This window comes from Melopsittacus undulatus, chromosome 1 (assembly GCF_012275295.1).
Source record: "Melopsittacus undulatus isolate bMelUnd1 chromosome 1, bMelUnd1.mat.Z, whole genome shotgun sequence".
NCBI classification, from domain to species: domain Eukaryota; kingdom Metazoa; phylum Chordata; class Aves; order Psittaciformes; family Psittaculidae; genus Melopsittacus; species Melopsittacus undulatus.
The window spans coordinates 149,892,103-149,905,422 of NC_047527.1; the positions used below are offsets into that span (position 1 = coordinate 149,892,103).

General features: G+C 37.9%; 1 protein-coding gene across 1 annotated transcript in view; it reads left to right on the forward strand.

Annotated features, from left to right (window-relative positions):
* NFX1 (nuclear transcription factor, X-box binding 1) overlaps window positions 1-13,320 on the forward strand; it is a 47,443-nt gene that overhangs the window by 17,939 nt on the left and 16,184 nt on the right. Inside the window, exons 7-18 of the mRNA XM_034063111.1 lie at window positions 613-752; window positions 1,634-1,733; window positions 1,843-2,060; window positions 3,010-3,107; window positions 4,501-4,531; window positions 5,939-6,021; window positions 6,563-6,671; window positions 8,152-8,271; window positions 8,969-9,048; window positions 9,382-9,612; window positions 9,896-9,969; window positions 12,378-12,479. Of these exons, the coding sequence (XP_033919002.1) occupies window positions 613-752; window positions 1,634-1,733; window positions 1,843-2,060; window positions 3,010-3,107; window positions 4,501-4,531; window positions 5,939-6,021; window positions 6,563-6,671; window positions 8,152-8,271; window positions 8,969-9,048; window positions 9,382-9,612; window positions 9,896-9,969; window positions 12,378-12,479 (1,386 nt within the window). The remainder of the gene's footprint in view (window positions 1-612; window positions 753-1,633; window positions 1,734-1,842; window positions 2,061-3,009; window positions 3,108-4,500; window positions 4,532-5,938; window positions 6,022-6,562; window positions 6,672-8,151; window positions 8,272-8,968; window positions 9,049-9,381; window positions 9,613-9,895; window positions 9,970-12,377; window positions 12,480-13,320) is intronic.

The following is a 13,320-nucleotide window of genomic DNA, read 5'->3' on the forward strand; positions in this document are numbered from 1 at the left end:
TTTAAACTGAAAGAGAGAGATTCAGGCTGGACATGAGAAGGAAACTCTGTACAATGAGGGTGCTAAAACGCTGGCACAGGTTGCCCAGGGAGGTGGTGGCTGCCTCATCCCTGGAGACATTAAGGCCAGGCTGGATGTGGTTCTGGGCAACCTGTCTAGTTGAAGATGTCCCTGCTCGTTGCAGGGTTTTCTACTGGATGAGCTTTGAAGATCCCTTCCAACCCAAACCATTTGATGATTATTTACTTTATGCAGTAAGGTCACCATTCTTTTATTCTAACTAATCCTTGAATTTAGAAATCTAACAGATGCAACCAGCTTTCTGTTTTTTTCCCAGGTGCCAGCTGCTTTCACCAGTTTGCTGATTTTTTTTTGTAATACTGCATTTAAACTTGCTTCTAAATAGCATTTTATCTGTACCTTATTAGCATCCAAGATGTATGATACAGGATCTCTGAATTTAAGATGCTTTAAATATACATTCGAAATAGTGACTTTTACAGCCATTGTCTGAGGCCAGCCAGAATGCAAAATCAAAATGTATTTTCCTTTTTAATAAATGGTCTGTAGGTATTAAGGTAGCTGACAGATTATGGTGTCATTTCTCTGCAGTCATTCAGTTCGCTGTGGCCAATCAACAAAAATCCATTGTTCTAATGTATGTGGAAACACTTTAAACTGTGGTAAGCACAGCTGTACTCAAGTGTGCCATGCCGGAAAATGTTCACCTTGCCAATTAACGGTACAGCAAGGTAAGTATTGGAATGCTTTGTGTATATCCACTTTATACTATGAAAACAAGAGCGTGGAAAAAGAAGCCCAAACAAACCAGTACCAAGAAGCAGATGCTTTATTCTTACCTAACAAACCCAAAATCTACTGCTAGAACATTTAGAAAATGCATAATATGTCAGCATCAGTATGTATTTAAAGAAGGATACATGACTAGAAAGAATCCAGCAAAGATGAGGCTGTTGGAGCTATGTGCCCTATTGGAACAGGCTGCTGGTACTGGACTTTGTTAGCTTGCAAAGGCTGAATAGTGGCTTTTCAGTAGGCGATAAGAGCTAACCAGGAAGACAGAAACAGGCTCTATATGGAGGGAGGGTGAGAGACAAGGAGCCGAAGTTGAAATGTTATAATGAGCTATAAGGAAAAACTTTTCTTGGAAACATGGAGGTTTTCAAGAGCCAGCTGAATAAGACACTGAGTGAAGTATCTGATCTTGTTGCTGACTCTGCTTTCACAAGGGCTTGGACTAGCTGGTCCCCTGAGAGCCCTTCTGACCTGAATTGTCCTATGAGCCTGCTTAATCTTTTACTAAAATTCTGAAGACTTGATTAAACAGTACCTGGAAGAAGAACACTGCTTTAATAAGTAATCATTTTCATGCAGGTAGTACTTCCCCTTTAGTTTTTATCTCCTTATCAAAACAAATAAAACATGAATTCCTGCTTCTGTAGAACTGAGAAGCCTCTCATGCTGAGATAAATCTAAATACCAGCTTAATTATCTTTCTAGAAACTGACTAATACTTCTTCACAGTGACCTTTTTATATTCAGTGTACTGCTGGAGGTGTTCTGTCACTGATATTCTCTCTTTCACTTTCTGTGAAATAACATCTTTTTTCAGTGTGTTACTGTGGAAACAACTTTAAGGATGTATTGTGTGGGACGAAGGAAGAGTTCTCTGATGGATTTGGGAATTTCTCGTGTCAGAATATATGTGGCAAGTAAGGTCACTATAATTTAGGCTTTTGGAAAGAAAAGGTTATTTTATTCACACTGTGTGATCATGATACCCTCAGGTAACCTGCCTTTTTTTCTTCTTTCTTTTCCCAGAAAACTAAATTGTGGGAGGCACAATTGCACACAAGTGTGCCATCCGCAGCCTTGCCAGCTCTGTCCACGGCTTCCACAAGTAGTGTATCGCTGTCCCTGCGGTCAGACTCCTCTCAGCAAGTTACTGGAACTAGGATGTGTTGAACGTAAAATCTGCACGGACCCTATCCCCTCATGTGGAAAAACGTGTGGCAAACCTCTTCCTTGTGGTAGCTATGGTAATGAGAACTTTCTGCTCCAGAATATTCAAATTACCTTATCATTTAGAAAAGAAAGGAAGAAAAAAAGTGGTCCTTAACTGTTCTATTTCATATCGGACTTTGATATTTGATCATTGATTTGGGGTTTTAACCAAACAGGGTAAAAGCCACTTCAGAGCCTGCAGTCTGGCTGTTCATAATGATCAGGAAATACATTTGTCTAGGAAGCACTAACACTAGCTAGCCTTTTAAATTTTGTTTACATGTACCATTCCTATGTTGGTAGGAGAATAAAGCTGTAGCAATTTCCAGAGAGGAGTATGTACTAATGTCTTTTAAAAGCTCATCTAGATCTTTTGACAAACATGTGGAGACTGGTAGAGATAAATGACTTTGTTCAAATGCCTCCAGTAAATGCTCATTTCCTGCTGCTGTAGGAGCATTAAGAACTAAAAAGTAGCGTTGGAAAGTTGGAGAAAGTTATGTGCAGAAGCAATGTGACACTTCAATGGGTGCATTAGGTAACTCAAGCGTACTTAAGTTTGTGTGAAGCTTCAGTTTCACAGGCTATTTAATTGTGATTTGTTAGGCTTCAGAAAGGAGTGAGACCAGTGCTGTCAAGATGAGAGCTTCTTTTTGAAAGGCTGATCTGTTCTCTCAGTCCAAGGACTTAGCTTTCAGTTGAATTTCAGTTAACCTAGTAAGTGAAAGCGTGCGTAATAAGTCATCTGAAAATGAATTTTAAAATGACTTAAAACTCCTGGATTTAATCCTGGATTCTATGATTTAAAAGGTGAAAATAACAAAATTTTATGCACATTTAACTCAAAGTAATTGCTTGTTTGGAAACCCAGCTGCACATAAGCTTGGTGTCTTTGACCAGTGATACTTACGGCAAATGTGAAGTTCCAGGTCATTGATTTTCCTTTGATATTAATTGTTAAACTTTGTATTTTCATTTTGCTAGAGTTCATTCACACGTGTGAAAGCCTTTGCCATGAAGGAGAGTGTAGACCTTGTTCTCGCACATCAAATATTTATTGTAGGTGTGGCTTCAAAAAGAAGGTGAGTGTATAAAGCTGGACCATGGCAACACATAATCTTTGATGGCTTTTAAAGCTGGGGAGAAAAAGGAGATGAAGTTGAGGAGAAGAAAGCTAAGAAGTGCTGTGCTCCTAGTTACAAGGTCCTCCGTTGTATACTAACTGATAGATGCTAACTAGATCATACTGTGAAGTGCTAACAGAGGTCACTTACTGTGAAGGCAATTTTTGGAAGCATTTTTGCAGTGTGTAAACAGAATTCTGTTTAGGCTGGCTATAAAATCCTGCATTACATCCTGTAGTATTTATGTAGCACAAAGAATGGTAGTTTTACCAACGGTGATGTAAACTGAGAGAAGAAAGGCAGCCTAACATAAAAAGCTAACTAAAACTCTATAGTAATAGATTGCAGGTTTGTTGTGGATTTTTTTTTTGAGAGAATATGGAGTTTTTACTAGTTCCCATTCTTTTGTACGTTTCTATAGGGACCCAGCAAATTCTCAGCAATTGTTATATAATAATTAGGATGTTTTTATATACTAATTCCTGTAATCACAACTTTGAAATCTTTGGCTGCTGTCACAGGAGCCTTGATGACTTTTCTGACCTGTTACGTACCTATAGGTAGAGATGGCTTCTGAATATAAAAGTCTATAGGTACATAGACTGAGATTTTGCTAGAGGTTGGAACAGTTTTCTCCTGCAAGTTTGCTGAGGGTAGTTATGGGGTAGAAGGCTTCAGATTATCTTTCATTTTGAGGCCTGAAACTAGGTAGTGAGTTTAGGTTTTAATTCATGCAGCTTCTCAGACACCAGAAAGCTGCTTCTTGAAAACATATGCATGAACTACAGTGATAACTTGAATTGGTCATGAAAAACATGATGCCTACAAACAACAACTCAGAATGTAAAGTTGTGATGACTGAAGGTTCAAATGTAGTCAGTCAACAATATTCTTTTCATCTTTCACCTTTTATTTTCATGTTAAAGTCTTTATGTAAAATTTCTTTGATCATGAGGTTTGACTTCACTCTCTTTGGTTTTTAAATCAAGTCAGACTTGCATTTTTGGAACAGTTGGTCAAATTGTGCACTCTCATCACTATTGTCTAGGAGAGCTCTTGTGGTTTCTTAGGACAAACCTGGTTTTGTGACTTCACGGCTTTATCTGCTGAGTTTGCTGGGCAGAACAGAACTACATTTTGGGTTTGTTTTTTTTTAATTTACATTAAATCTCTTAAGGGAAAAGTTTTGTTAAAAGATTTGAGGGTTTTTTTTCCAGCTTTTATTTCACTTTTGCAAACAAAAGTGTTATACACCTGAAAACTGAGAGTGCTGCTTCTTTGTGTGACTGTTTTCTAAAGAAGTTTGTTGTTTCAACTCTTTTAACCTAATGGCTCCCTGTTTATTTCTTAGGAAGTCCCATGTGCTCTCCTGAGAAATAAAGGTACAGTGTTACATTACATGTGCTATGTGAAATTGTTTTTAAAATGATGCACAGCTCATGGTAATTCTGGGTTTGATTGATGACTTTGGCAAACAGCTGGTCAGTACTGCTTCTTTTATCCATACTTCTGTAACAAGTTGGTCATTTCTTGAGATGCTGCTACTTTTGGGGAAGAGGTTTGAATTGAACCTCTTTCATTTCTGTCCATCTTTTATACAAGGGAATATTCAGCATTTGAGCTCAAAAATTCCAGACAAGCTGTTTGATTTGAACAGTTTCTTATGCTACCTGCCATGCTCACTAGCTTGTCCCCTCAATCCTGCATATCCTGGGGTTCATGCAAATGCAACTCATGCAAAGTAATGCTTTTGCTTTGCTCTTGTCCGGTTTCTGGAAGCTTTGCTTCTGCTTCACAGTTGCATGCTGCTCATCTTTGTATCTGGGCTTGGCAGCAAGTTGCCGTTTGACACTTCTTGGTGTTCTGGGTGGAGCAGCTCAGAATTTGCCTCAGTGAAATGTTTACTTGATGGACTCCTGTCATACTGAGTTTCTCATTTGCAAGATACATAAGGAAGCAATATATGTACTTCTTAATTCGAGATTTTGTCTATGAAGCATTTGCTCTTCAGAATTCGGAAATGATTGCCTTTGTTACCCATGGATAAGGATGTTCTTTGTTAGCCCTAGTTTCATGAGCATATCAGGAGTAACTGTGTATAGCTGACTCTTAATGCCTTACCAATTTGAGCAGTCTTAAAATGGATGTTTGGGGTAATCTGATGTATCAGGTTATCCTATTTTGTGTTCTATTCAGCAGAGTTTATGGTGTTAAGTCTAATGTGTGTCTAAAGTTTCATGTATTCTGCTCTCCAAAATCTTTTTGAACAAGTGTTTGTTTAAAGGAAGCCAAGTGTTCACATGGGGAATTAATGTGAGAGGGCAAGTAATTTACAAGTTTGCTGGCTCTACTAGTCTCTTCTAGATCATGCTCTGCTACAGCCTCAGCATAATCATAGCATGGCTTGGGTTGGAAGGGACCTTAAAGCTCACCCAGTTCCAACCCCCTGATGTAGGCAGGGACACCTCACACCAGACCAGGTTGCTCCAAGCCCCTGTGTCCAGCCTGGCCTTGAACACTGCCAGGGATGGGGCAGCCACAGCTTCTCTGTGCACCCTGTGCCAGTGCCTCAGCACCTTCACAGGGAAGAATTTCTTCTGTATAGCTAATCTAAACTTACCCTCTTTTTGCTTATTAAATAATCAAACATTCATATTTCTCAATTTATATTGGTTCATATTTTTATTTATTATGATTTAATGAATATAGTGTAATTAATTATGTAATGTGATTGCAGCTGCTGTTCTCAGCATAATCAGAGATGTAAGAGTTGATTTTCTTTTTAATAGCTGCTATTACATTCATGTGTGACAAGCGATGCAACAAGAAAAGGTCATGTGGACGACACAAGTGTAATGAAGTTTGCTGTGTGGTAAGTTTACGTGTAGCTTTATAAAGTTGTTCATTGCGATGTGTGTTTGGTTTTGGTTGTGATGTTAGGCTTTTTGCTTTTGTATCTTTCCATTTTTGTGCATCTTCAGTCTATTTGCAGAATTGGTCATCCTCAAAAAGCTTGTGTGTGTGCATTTATTTTGCAGTGTTTGTTTTGTGGGCATAGTTATAAATGTAAAACCATGTTCCAGCCTAAATGCAAGTAAATCAGCGTAAAGTTGCTTTTTGTCAATGCAATGATTCCAGGGAGGATGGGGAAGAAAAAGGTATTACTTAATGCAGGAAATATAAGCTATGCATGAAGTATAAGCTATGATGTAGGTATGTCTGCAACAGAGGTCTTACCAGAATCTACTTTTTGAATTGTGTATCTCTAGAGTGATGGAAAAACTCTATAGATTAGGCCTAAGCTATTTTTTGCACTACAGCTTTGTCGATTAGTAAGTTACAACCTTACAGAGGAAAATAAACTAATGAAGTTTATAGTTTAATTCTGCTTTTTCTTTTTTGCCTTCTCCTAGGACACAGAACATAAGTGTTCTTTGGTTTGTGGTCGTAAACTCAACTGTGGGCTTCACAGATGTGAAGAACCCTGTCATCGGGGCAGTTGTCAAACATGCTGGCAAACGAGTGAGTTACATGCAAGAGTATGGTAGTTCTCATATATTACAGGAGTCTTTTCACTGAACTGGTCAGAGTGAGACATGAATGTGATCCAAACTGACCACAACCTGGAGAATATGCAGCTAACTTTGATTTTATGTTTTTTTCATGAAAGAGAAAGGTATTTCGTTTGGGATGAGTTAACTAAGTGATTTTAATACTGAAAGTTGAATTACAATGAAATATATTGGTATGTATGTTGATCCAGCAATCATTTAAATTTGAGGAATCAAGCAAGGAAAAAAAGCAGTTTAGAATTTTAGAATTAAGGGAACTCTTGTTTAACAATGTGATATCTGTTAAAGGTATTGAAGTATGTAGCAGAATTCATTTAGCTGCTTAGAATTCAGACTTTCCCACTTGGTACACTAGTGATTTTTTTCTCTGGACAGGACCATCTGAAGAAATAAAGAGATGTCAGTCATGTGTGTCTTAGGCTTTCTGATCACGTTCTGGATGGTAAAAATTAGTAGTAAATTGCTAGAAATGGACTGACAGGGAGCAGGTATTAATTTTCCTGCTAATTTACTTAAAGATTTAAGTTGGTGCAATAGCTTTAGACAGGTATGTACTCTATTAAAAACTAGGGGATCATATATTGATTATTTTGCACCATCATAATAGGTAGATAATAATAGATTTTCTGACTTGGGCCTGGAGAAGACAGAAAAATGCTTCCTTCTGGTAGCAGAACCTTTAGTTGATTTGGAACATCTTTATATATGATAGCAGTTTAATTCTTTTGTTCTTCAGTCTCCTAATGTAGCTTATCACAGAAATTATAAGATATTTATTAAACATAATCTTTGAAAGTTGGGCAGGAAAAGCCCTTAATGGATATATGCTGCCTGAGACAAAAAACTTCCAAAGCACCCAAAATTGGCCTTTGAAGTATTTGGACAGGCTCGTAAGCTGCTTATGAGGACCCATGTAATACTGTATGATCAAGTATACAGAAGAAACTGTAGGAAGAAGTCTACAAACTACTGTGCCTTCAGTTATTTTCTCTGTAATCTTCCCAGTACCATCTGCAAGGCTTGGCAAAGGATCAGATCGAATCACTGCTCTGAGAAAGTGATGGCAGGGGGAAGTTCAGAGTACAAGGTTTTGGTGATGTGCTCTTTGGAAGGGAATTCAAGAGATACATTTCCATTTTAAAGTAAAGGATAGAACAGCAACAGCTTTCAACTTGACATGAGCATTTGTCTTGCTCCAGTTCAAAATGTTGCTGTCAAACCACTCTCTAAAGGCAAGAATAATTCTAATGAAGTGATGTTAATGAAGTTGTCTTGAGGAGCCACAAAAGCCAATAAATTCACTAGAGTAGTCTTTAATTTAAAACACTCTGAAGCTAGAGTAAACATTTGCATGTTATTTAAAGGCTTCATGTAATGAAGTGCAAATACATGTAGCCACTGGGATATGTTTTACTTTGTTTTTTTTTCAGGTTTTGACGAGTTAACTTGTTATTGTGGTGAATCTGTGATTTACCCCCCTGTGCCCTGTGGCACTCAGCCACCAGAGTGTAAGAAAACGTGCACCAGGCCACACGACTGTGATCACCCAGGTAAGTGAAGCCATCCAGTTTTGCTTGGGTTATTTCATTTTGTTGCTGGTTTTTGTTCATTTTGGGTTTGTTTTGTTTGAAATCCAAATGTACAGAAGTATTAAAAATCTATTTGCTTTTTTCTTAGATGCTTTTTCTGTAGTTGTGAATGTTCCCAAAAGTCTGTGTTTAAAAGCCAACCACCTAAATACTAGCCATGAATACTAGCAGTGGTACTTATGACTGGTAAAAGCATTGGATTTTTTTTCTGACCATTATTAATAGTCACAGCACACTAAATGTTATATTCCAAAGATTAAGTACTATTGCAACAGTGCGATAATCTAATGAATGGTTAGTTTTTGTATTCTTTGGAATGAATTACCTTGGCTGATTGCAAATGATACAGCACAGGTCAATCAAATCTGTGTTCTGACAAATTCTGTCTTGATAGCATAACCCTGCTTAGAAGTTACAAAATTCTCTGCTCTTTAATTTAGGAAATATGGAATAATATTCACCTAAAAAACCTGCCATCATAGTTTTCCAAGAGTACTTTAAAGAACAGATTACCCTTGCATGAAACATCATGCTTCCCATAAATTATGTTGTTCTGAAATGCAAACTCCTGTGTAATAGTCTTTACTGTCTCCTTTAATGATTTTGACTAAAATATGCTAATAAAACTGTGCTGGCCTTTATATTTCTGTGACTGTAGTGTACCATTCATGTCATAGTGAGGAGAAATGTCCACCCTGTACCTATCTCACTCAGAAGTGGTGTATGGGCAAGCATGAAGTAAGTCTGGACTCTTAATGTTTTTGAATACTAAGTAATGTTCTGGGACTGTAGGGTTAGATTGTTTTGTGGCCTCTATGGAATGGGATATGTTACGGGAGCTTGAGTTTAATGTGATTGCATTAGAAAAGTATGTCTTTCATGTGATAACGCATTCAAACCAACTGCTATCTTGAACTATGATGTAAAGAAAAACTCGGTCTTTGTCCTAAGATATTTTAGTAGCTCTTGCATGGACGGTGCCAAATGAAGGTGTGAACAGCAAAAGTACTTTGAGATCTGCATTTATAGTTTTTCCTTTTTAGTTGTCATCTGTTTCCTCTCCTCTTCTAGCTGCGCAGTAATATTCCATGTCATCTCACTGACATATCGTGTGGCCTTCGCTGCAATCAAATGTTAAAATGTGGAATGCACAAATGTAAAAGAATCTGTCATAAAGGAGAATGCCTTATAGATGAAGAGTGTAGACAGCCGTGTACTATTCCAAGGCTGTATTGTAATCATCCCTGTATGGCTCCATGTCATCCGTCTTCACCCTGCCCGACAACATCCTGCTCTGCAAAGGTTAGATACCAAAAGAAAATTCAGAGGAAGCAAACTCACAGGAAAACAGTATGATTTCATTATCAGCCAGTAACAGTTGTGACAAGTGTTTGTATTTTGGTAGCATGACATTTTCTCTATGAAGTTACTGATTTTTATTTTTTTAATTAAAATGCTATACATCACTTTAAATTAGCCATTATTCCACTAAAATGGGACTTTTTAAAGGAATAAACTTGACTTCCCTTACACCCCGCCATGGCCATAAAAGTTTAGATAAGCTGCTCTCTTTTGTGATGCACAGGTTGATCTTCAGTGTGAATGCGGAAGAAGAAAGGAGAGTATGATTTGCTCAGAAGCATCTAATACATATCAAAGGTTTGTTCTGCAGTAATTCTTTTAATTCCTTTCTGATTTTACTCCTTTGCAGTTTGATTAACTGTATTTGATTCACAGGCATTTCCACACTTTTTTGTACTTTCATGTATGGTTTTTCTTTTGTATTCCCCTGAGCTTTCATACCAGCTATGCTGTACTAGGACACGTTCCTCATTTCACTGGTGTTAGTCTGACTGTGCCAGTGTGTCAAAGCTCAAATCCCCCATCTGTGGAACTCTGCTCTACCCACATAGAGCAATTAGATACAGACTAATTGGGCAGTTCCAGATTCAGGCCTCTGAGTGCAGGTGATTACATATAGTGGTCTATGTGTGAGTTCCCTTAATGTGTGATGGAATCTAGTCAATACAGGTGATGATGGCTAAGAGTGATTTAAAGTTATTCTAAAATAGCTAAATTAGGCATCAGAGCTTTGGTCCTAATATGCAGACCCACTTACCAATACCCAGCCTGACCCTGACCAGTGATAAGTCCCCTCCGGCCAACTCTCCCCAGTTTCTGTACTGGGCATGACATGCTGTGGTATGGAATACCCTTTTGGCTAGTTTGGGTCATGGGTCCTGTCTCTGCTCCTTCCTGGCTTCTTGTACCCCTCCTCACTGACAGAGCGTGAGACTGAAAAGTCCTTGATCAGGGTAAGTGCTACTGAGCAACACCTAAACTATCAGTATGTTACCAGCATTGTTTTCAGACTAAAGCCCAAACACAGCACTGCACCAGGTACTAGGGAGAAAGTTAACTCTATCCCAGCTGAACCAGGACACACATTCAACCAGAGTTCTGCTCTGCATCCCAGTTGATAAGAGATCACAGTCACAGATTCTGTCTTTCAAAGAAAGCTTATTAATGTTCAATTTATTTGGAACTGCTGTTTGAGAGCCTGATATTTGTCCAACTTAGGAGGTGCTGCTTTGTTCCTCCTGAATGCTGCCCAGATTCATGTTCTGTCAGAAAATAGCTTAGCATTGATATAATAGGTGCTTAATATTACCTGATGAAAGCGAGGAGAGAAGTGTGCTAACCAGAAACAGTCAATAACAATTTTAGTAAAAGTTAAATGCAAGACAGGCATAACAGGAATGGTGATTAGTGTTTCTTCTTTAGAAGAAAGGGTTTTATTGCACTATGAATACAAATCAGAAGACTGACTCAACTTTGAAATACCAGTTTAAGCTGACATTCACTCGTCATTACTGATAAGCTGGGAGGGTAACATACTTACAAGTCCAAATTCTTGAAGGCTGTTTCTCCGCTATTTTTATAGCTCTGCTATAGAAACAGACACTGCAAAAGTATTCACGTAAGGAAAATAGTTCTTTGAAGTCAGTGAGAGTCCTTGCATGCCTAAGCTGAACACATGTATGTATGTATCTAATCAGAGCCCAAATCAAGAGGAAGGGAAAGAAACAATCAGTTTAAAGCAAGTGTTTGCTGGTTCAAATGGGTTCATACTTGTCTACAGATTACTCTTGGCCCATGTGATAGCAACAAAAGCAGCATTTAATGCCCACTAAGTTAACGTGGCTGAAAGATACTCTGGTTTCATGGAGTTAAGTTTGGTTTTTTTCCCACCATCTACGCACGTGGGGAGAGAATCTGGTAAATCTGAAGCCGATGTCCCTCTCAGTGTTTTTTGGGTTTATGCAATGTGATTATTCTCCTTCCTGATAGATGATGAGTTCTCAGTGTGTGAAGTAAAACATAGAGACAAACATATCCTTTAATCTGTATTCAACAGAAAAGATCATTAAGAGGACTGAATGTTCCAATTTCAGGATTTTGCTTGAGAATGGTGTGGGATATTTCACTAAAAACTTAATGTAGATTTTAGTTACAGAAAGTTTAGCAAGCAAATCAGACTGGGAAAGCTTGTTATTGAAGGGAATGATGAATCTTTATAAAGAAAATACTAACAGTTTCAGTAGGCATGTTGCTCTTTCCTTATGGCTTGAATAATCTGTATTTTCTAAGCAAATTTCAAAGTACTTTATAAATTCACTTTACAGCTTTTAGTTGCACACAATTAAGGAAGAATCACATAAAGGTTAAAAAGGCAATTAAAGCTGTACAGTCAGCTGCAGTTTGCATGTTAAGCAGGTGAGAAGAAAAAGTAGTCACACTGCCTGGCTTAGACTTGCTTAGAATTGATGCTCTGAAAAAATCCCTGAAGTATGTCTTGCTCCTGGTTGCTTGAAGGGAGATGAGACAAAGTAGCCTCTTAAATTATGCAGTTAAAACTAGGTGATGTGGAACTGGAGCCCCGTCCTGCAATGTGATGAGTGAACAGCCTGTTCTCCTCCACCTGGAGGTTTAAATCTGCAGTTTTATAAACCTCTTGAAAGGTTTATGTGTTGCCTCAAATGAAATCTAGTGCTTTTCTTTTTCAGAATAGCTGCTATATCTATAGCCACTAAGTTAACAGATCTACAGCTTGGAGATTCAGTGGAAATCAGCAGGCTTATTACGAAAAAAGAAATGAAGCAGGCCAGGTAAGGAGATCGATGTAGAAACATGCTTCAAATCCTTGTGTGTACCTGAATCACAAGCAATGTGGAAAATACTTAATATTGTGAGTAAAATCCCAGCTAAAATAAAAAGACTTTAAACAGCCTGGCTCTGCTGTGACAATACTGCTAAAAGGGTATTATGCAATTCCTTAGTGGTTTAGGTTTTTGCTTTTACGTAGAGTGAGATCTCTGTTATCAGCAGTTTTGTTGCTGTAATTGTAAAGATAGAACAATAGAATTGTGGTTTGAGTTTCTTTCTGCCCAGCAAACTCTAAAGTTCCTCTGGACTTCAGGTTTCTAGACACTAACTTTTTGCTATTATCTTAGATTTCAGCATCCAGCATTCCATCCTGGATGATTAATAGCCCATGTTTTCCCCTGGTTATTGAAATCTTACTATTTATAATATTTGTCTATTACTCTTTTTACATTTATTGCATTTGAATCTCAATTTGATTGGCATTTCTGTGTTTTAGTGCAAATCTGCTTTTAAGTCACAAAAACACCTGTGACTGAAGTTTGGTGATTTTCTGTTCTTCCTGATATTCCTCAGGGTTGGAATCACTTGTCTCTTCCTGTTTCATTTCTTTAAGGAATTGCCAAGTTTCTCCAACAACCTGCTGTCAGAAACTTGACTTCCTGAAGTCTTCTGCCTCAAAGTCCCTATATTTCTGGCTTTAGTTTATTTCTGGTCCATCTCTTCTTTCTTAATAGTGAACTTGATTATTTTGATGTGTTTAAAATCTCATGTTCCTTTATATTATGTAATGTCAAAATAGTGACATTTTCCTGTACAGTTGCTTCATTGCTTCCTATATCAAAA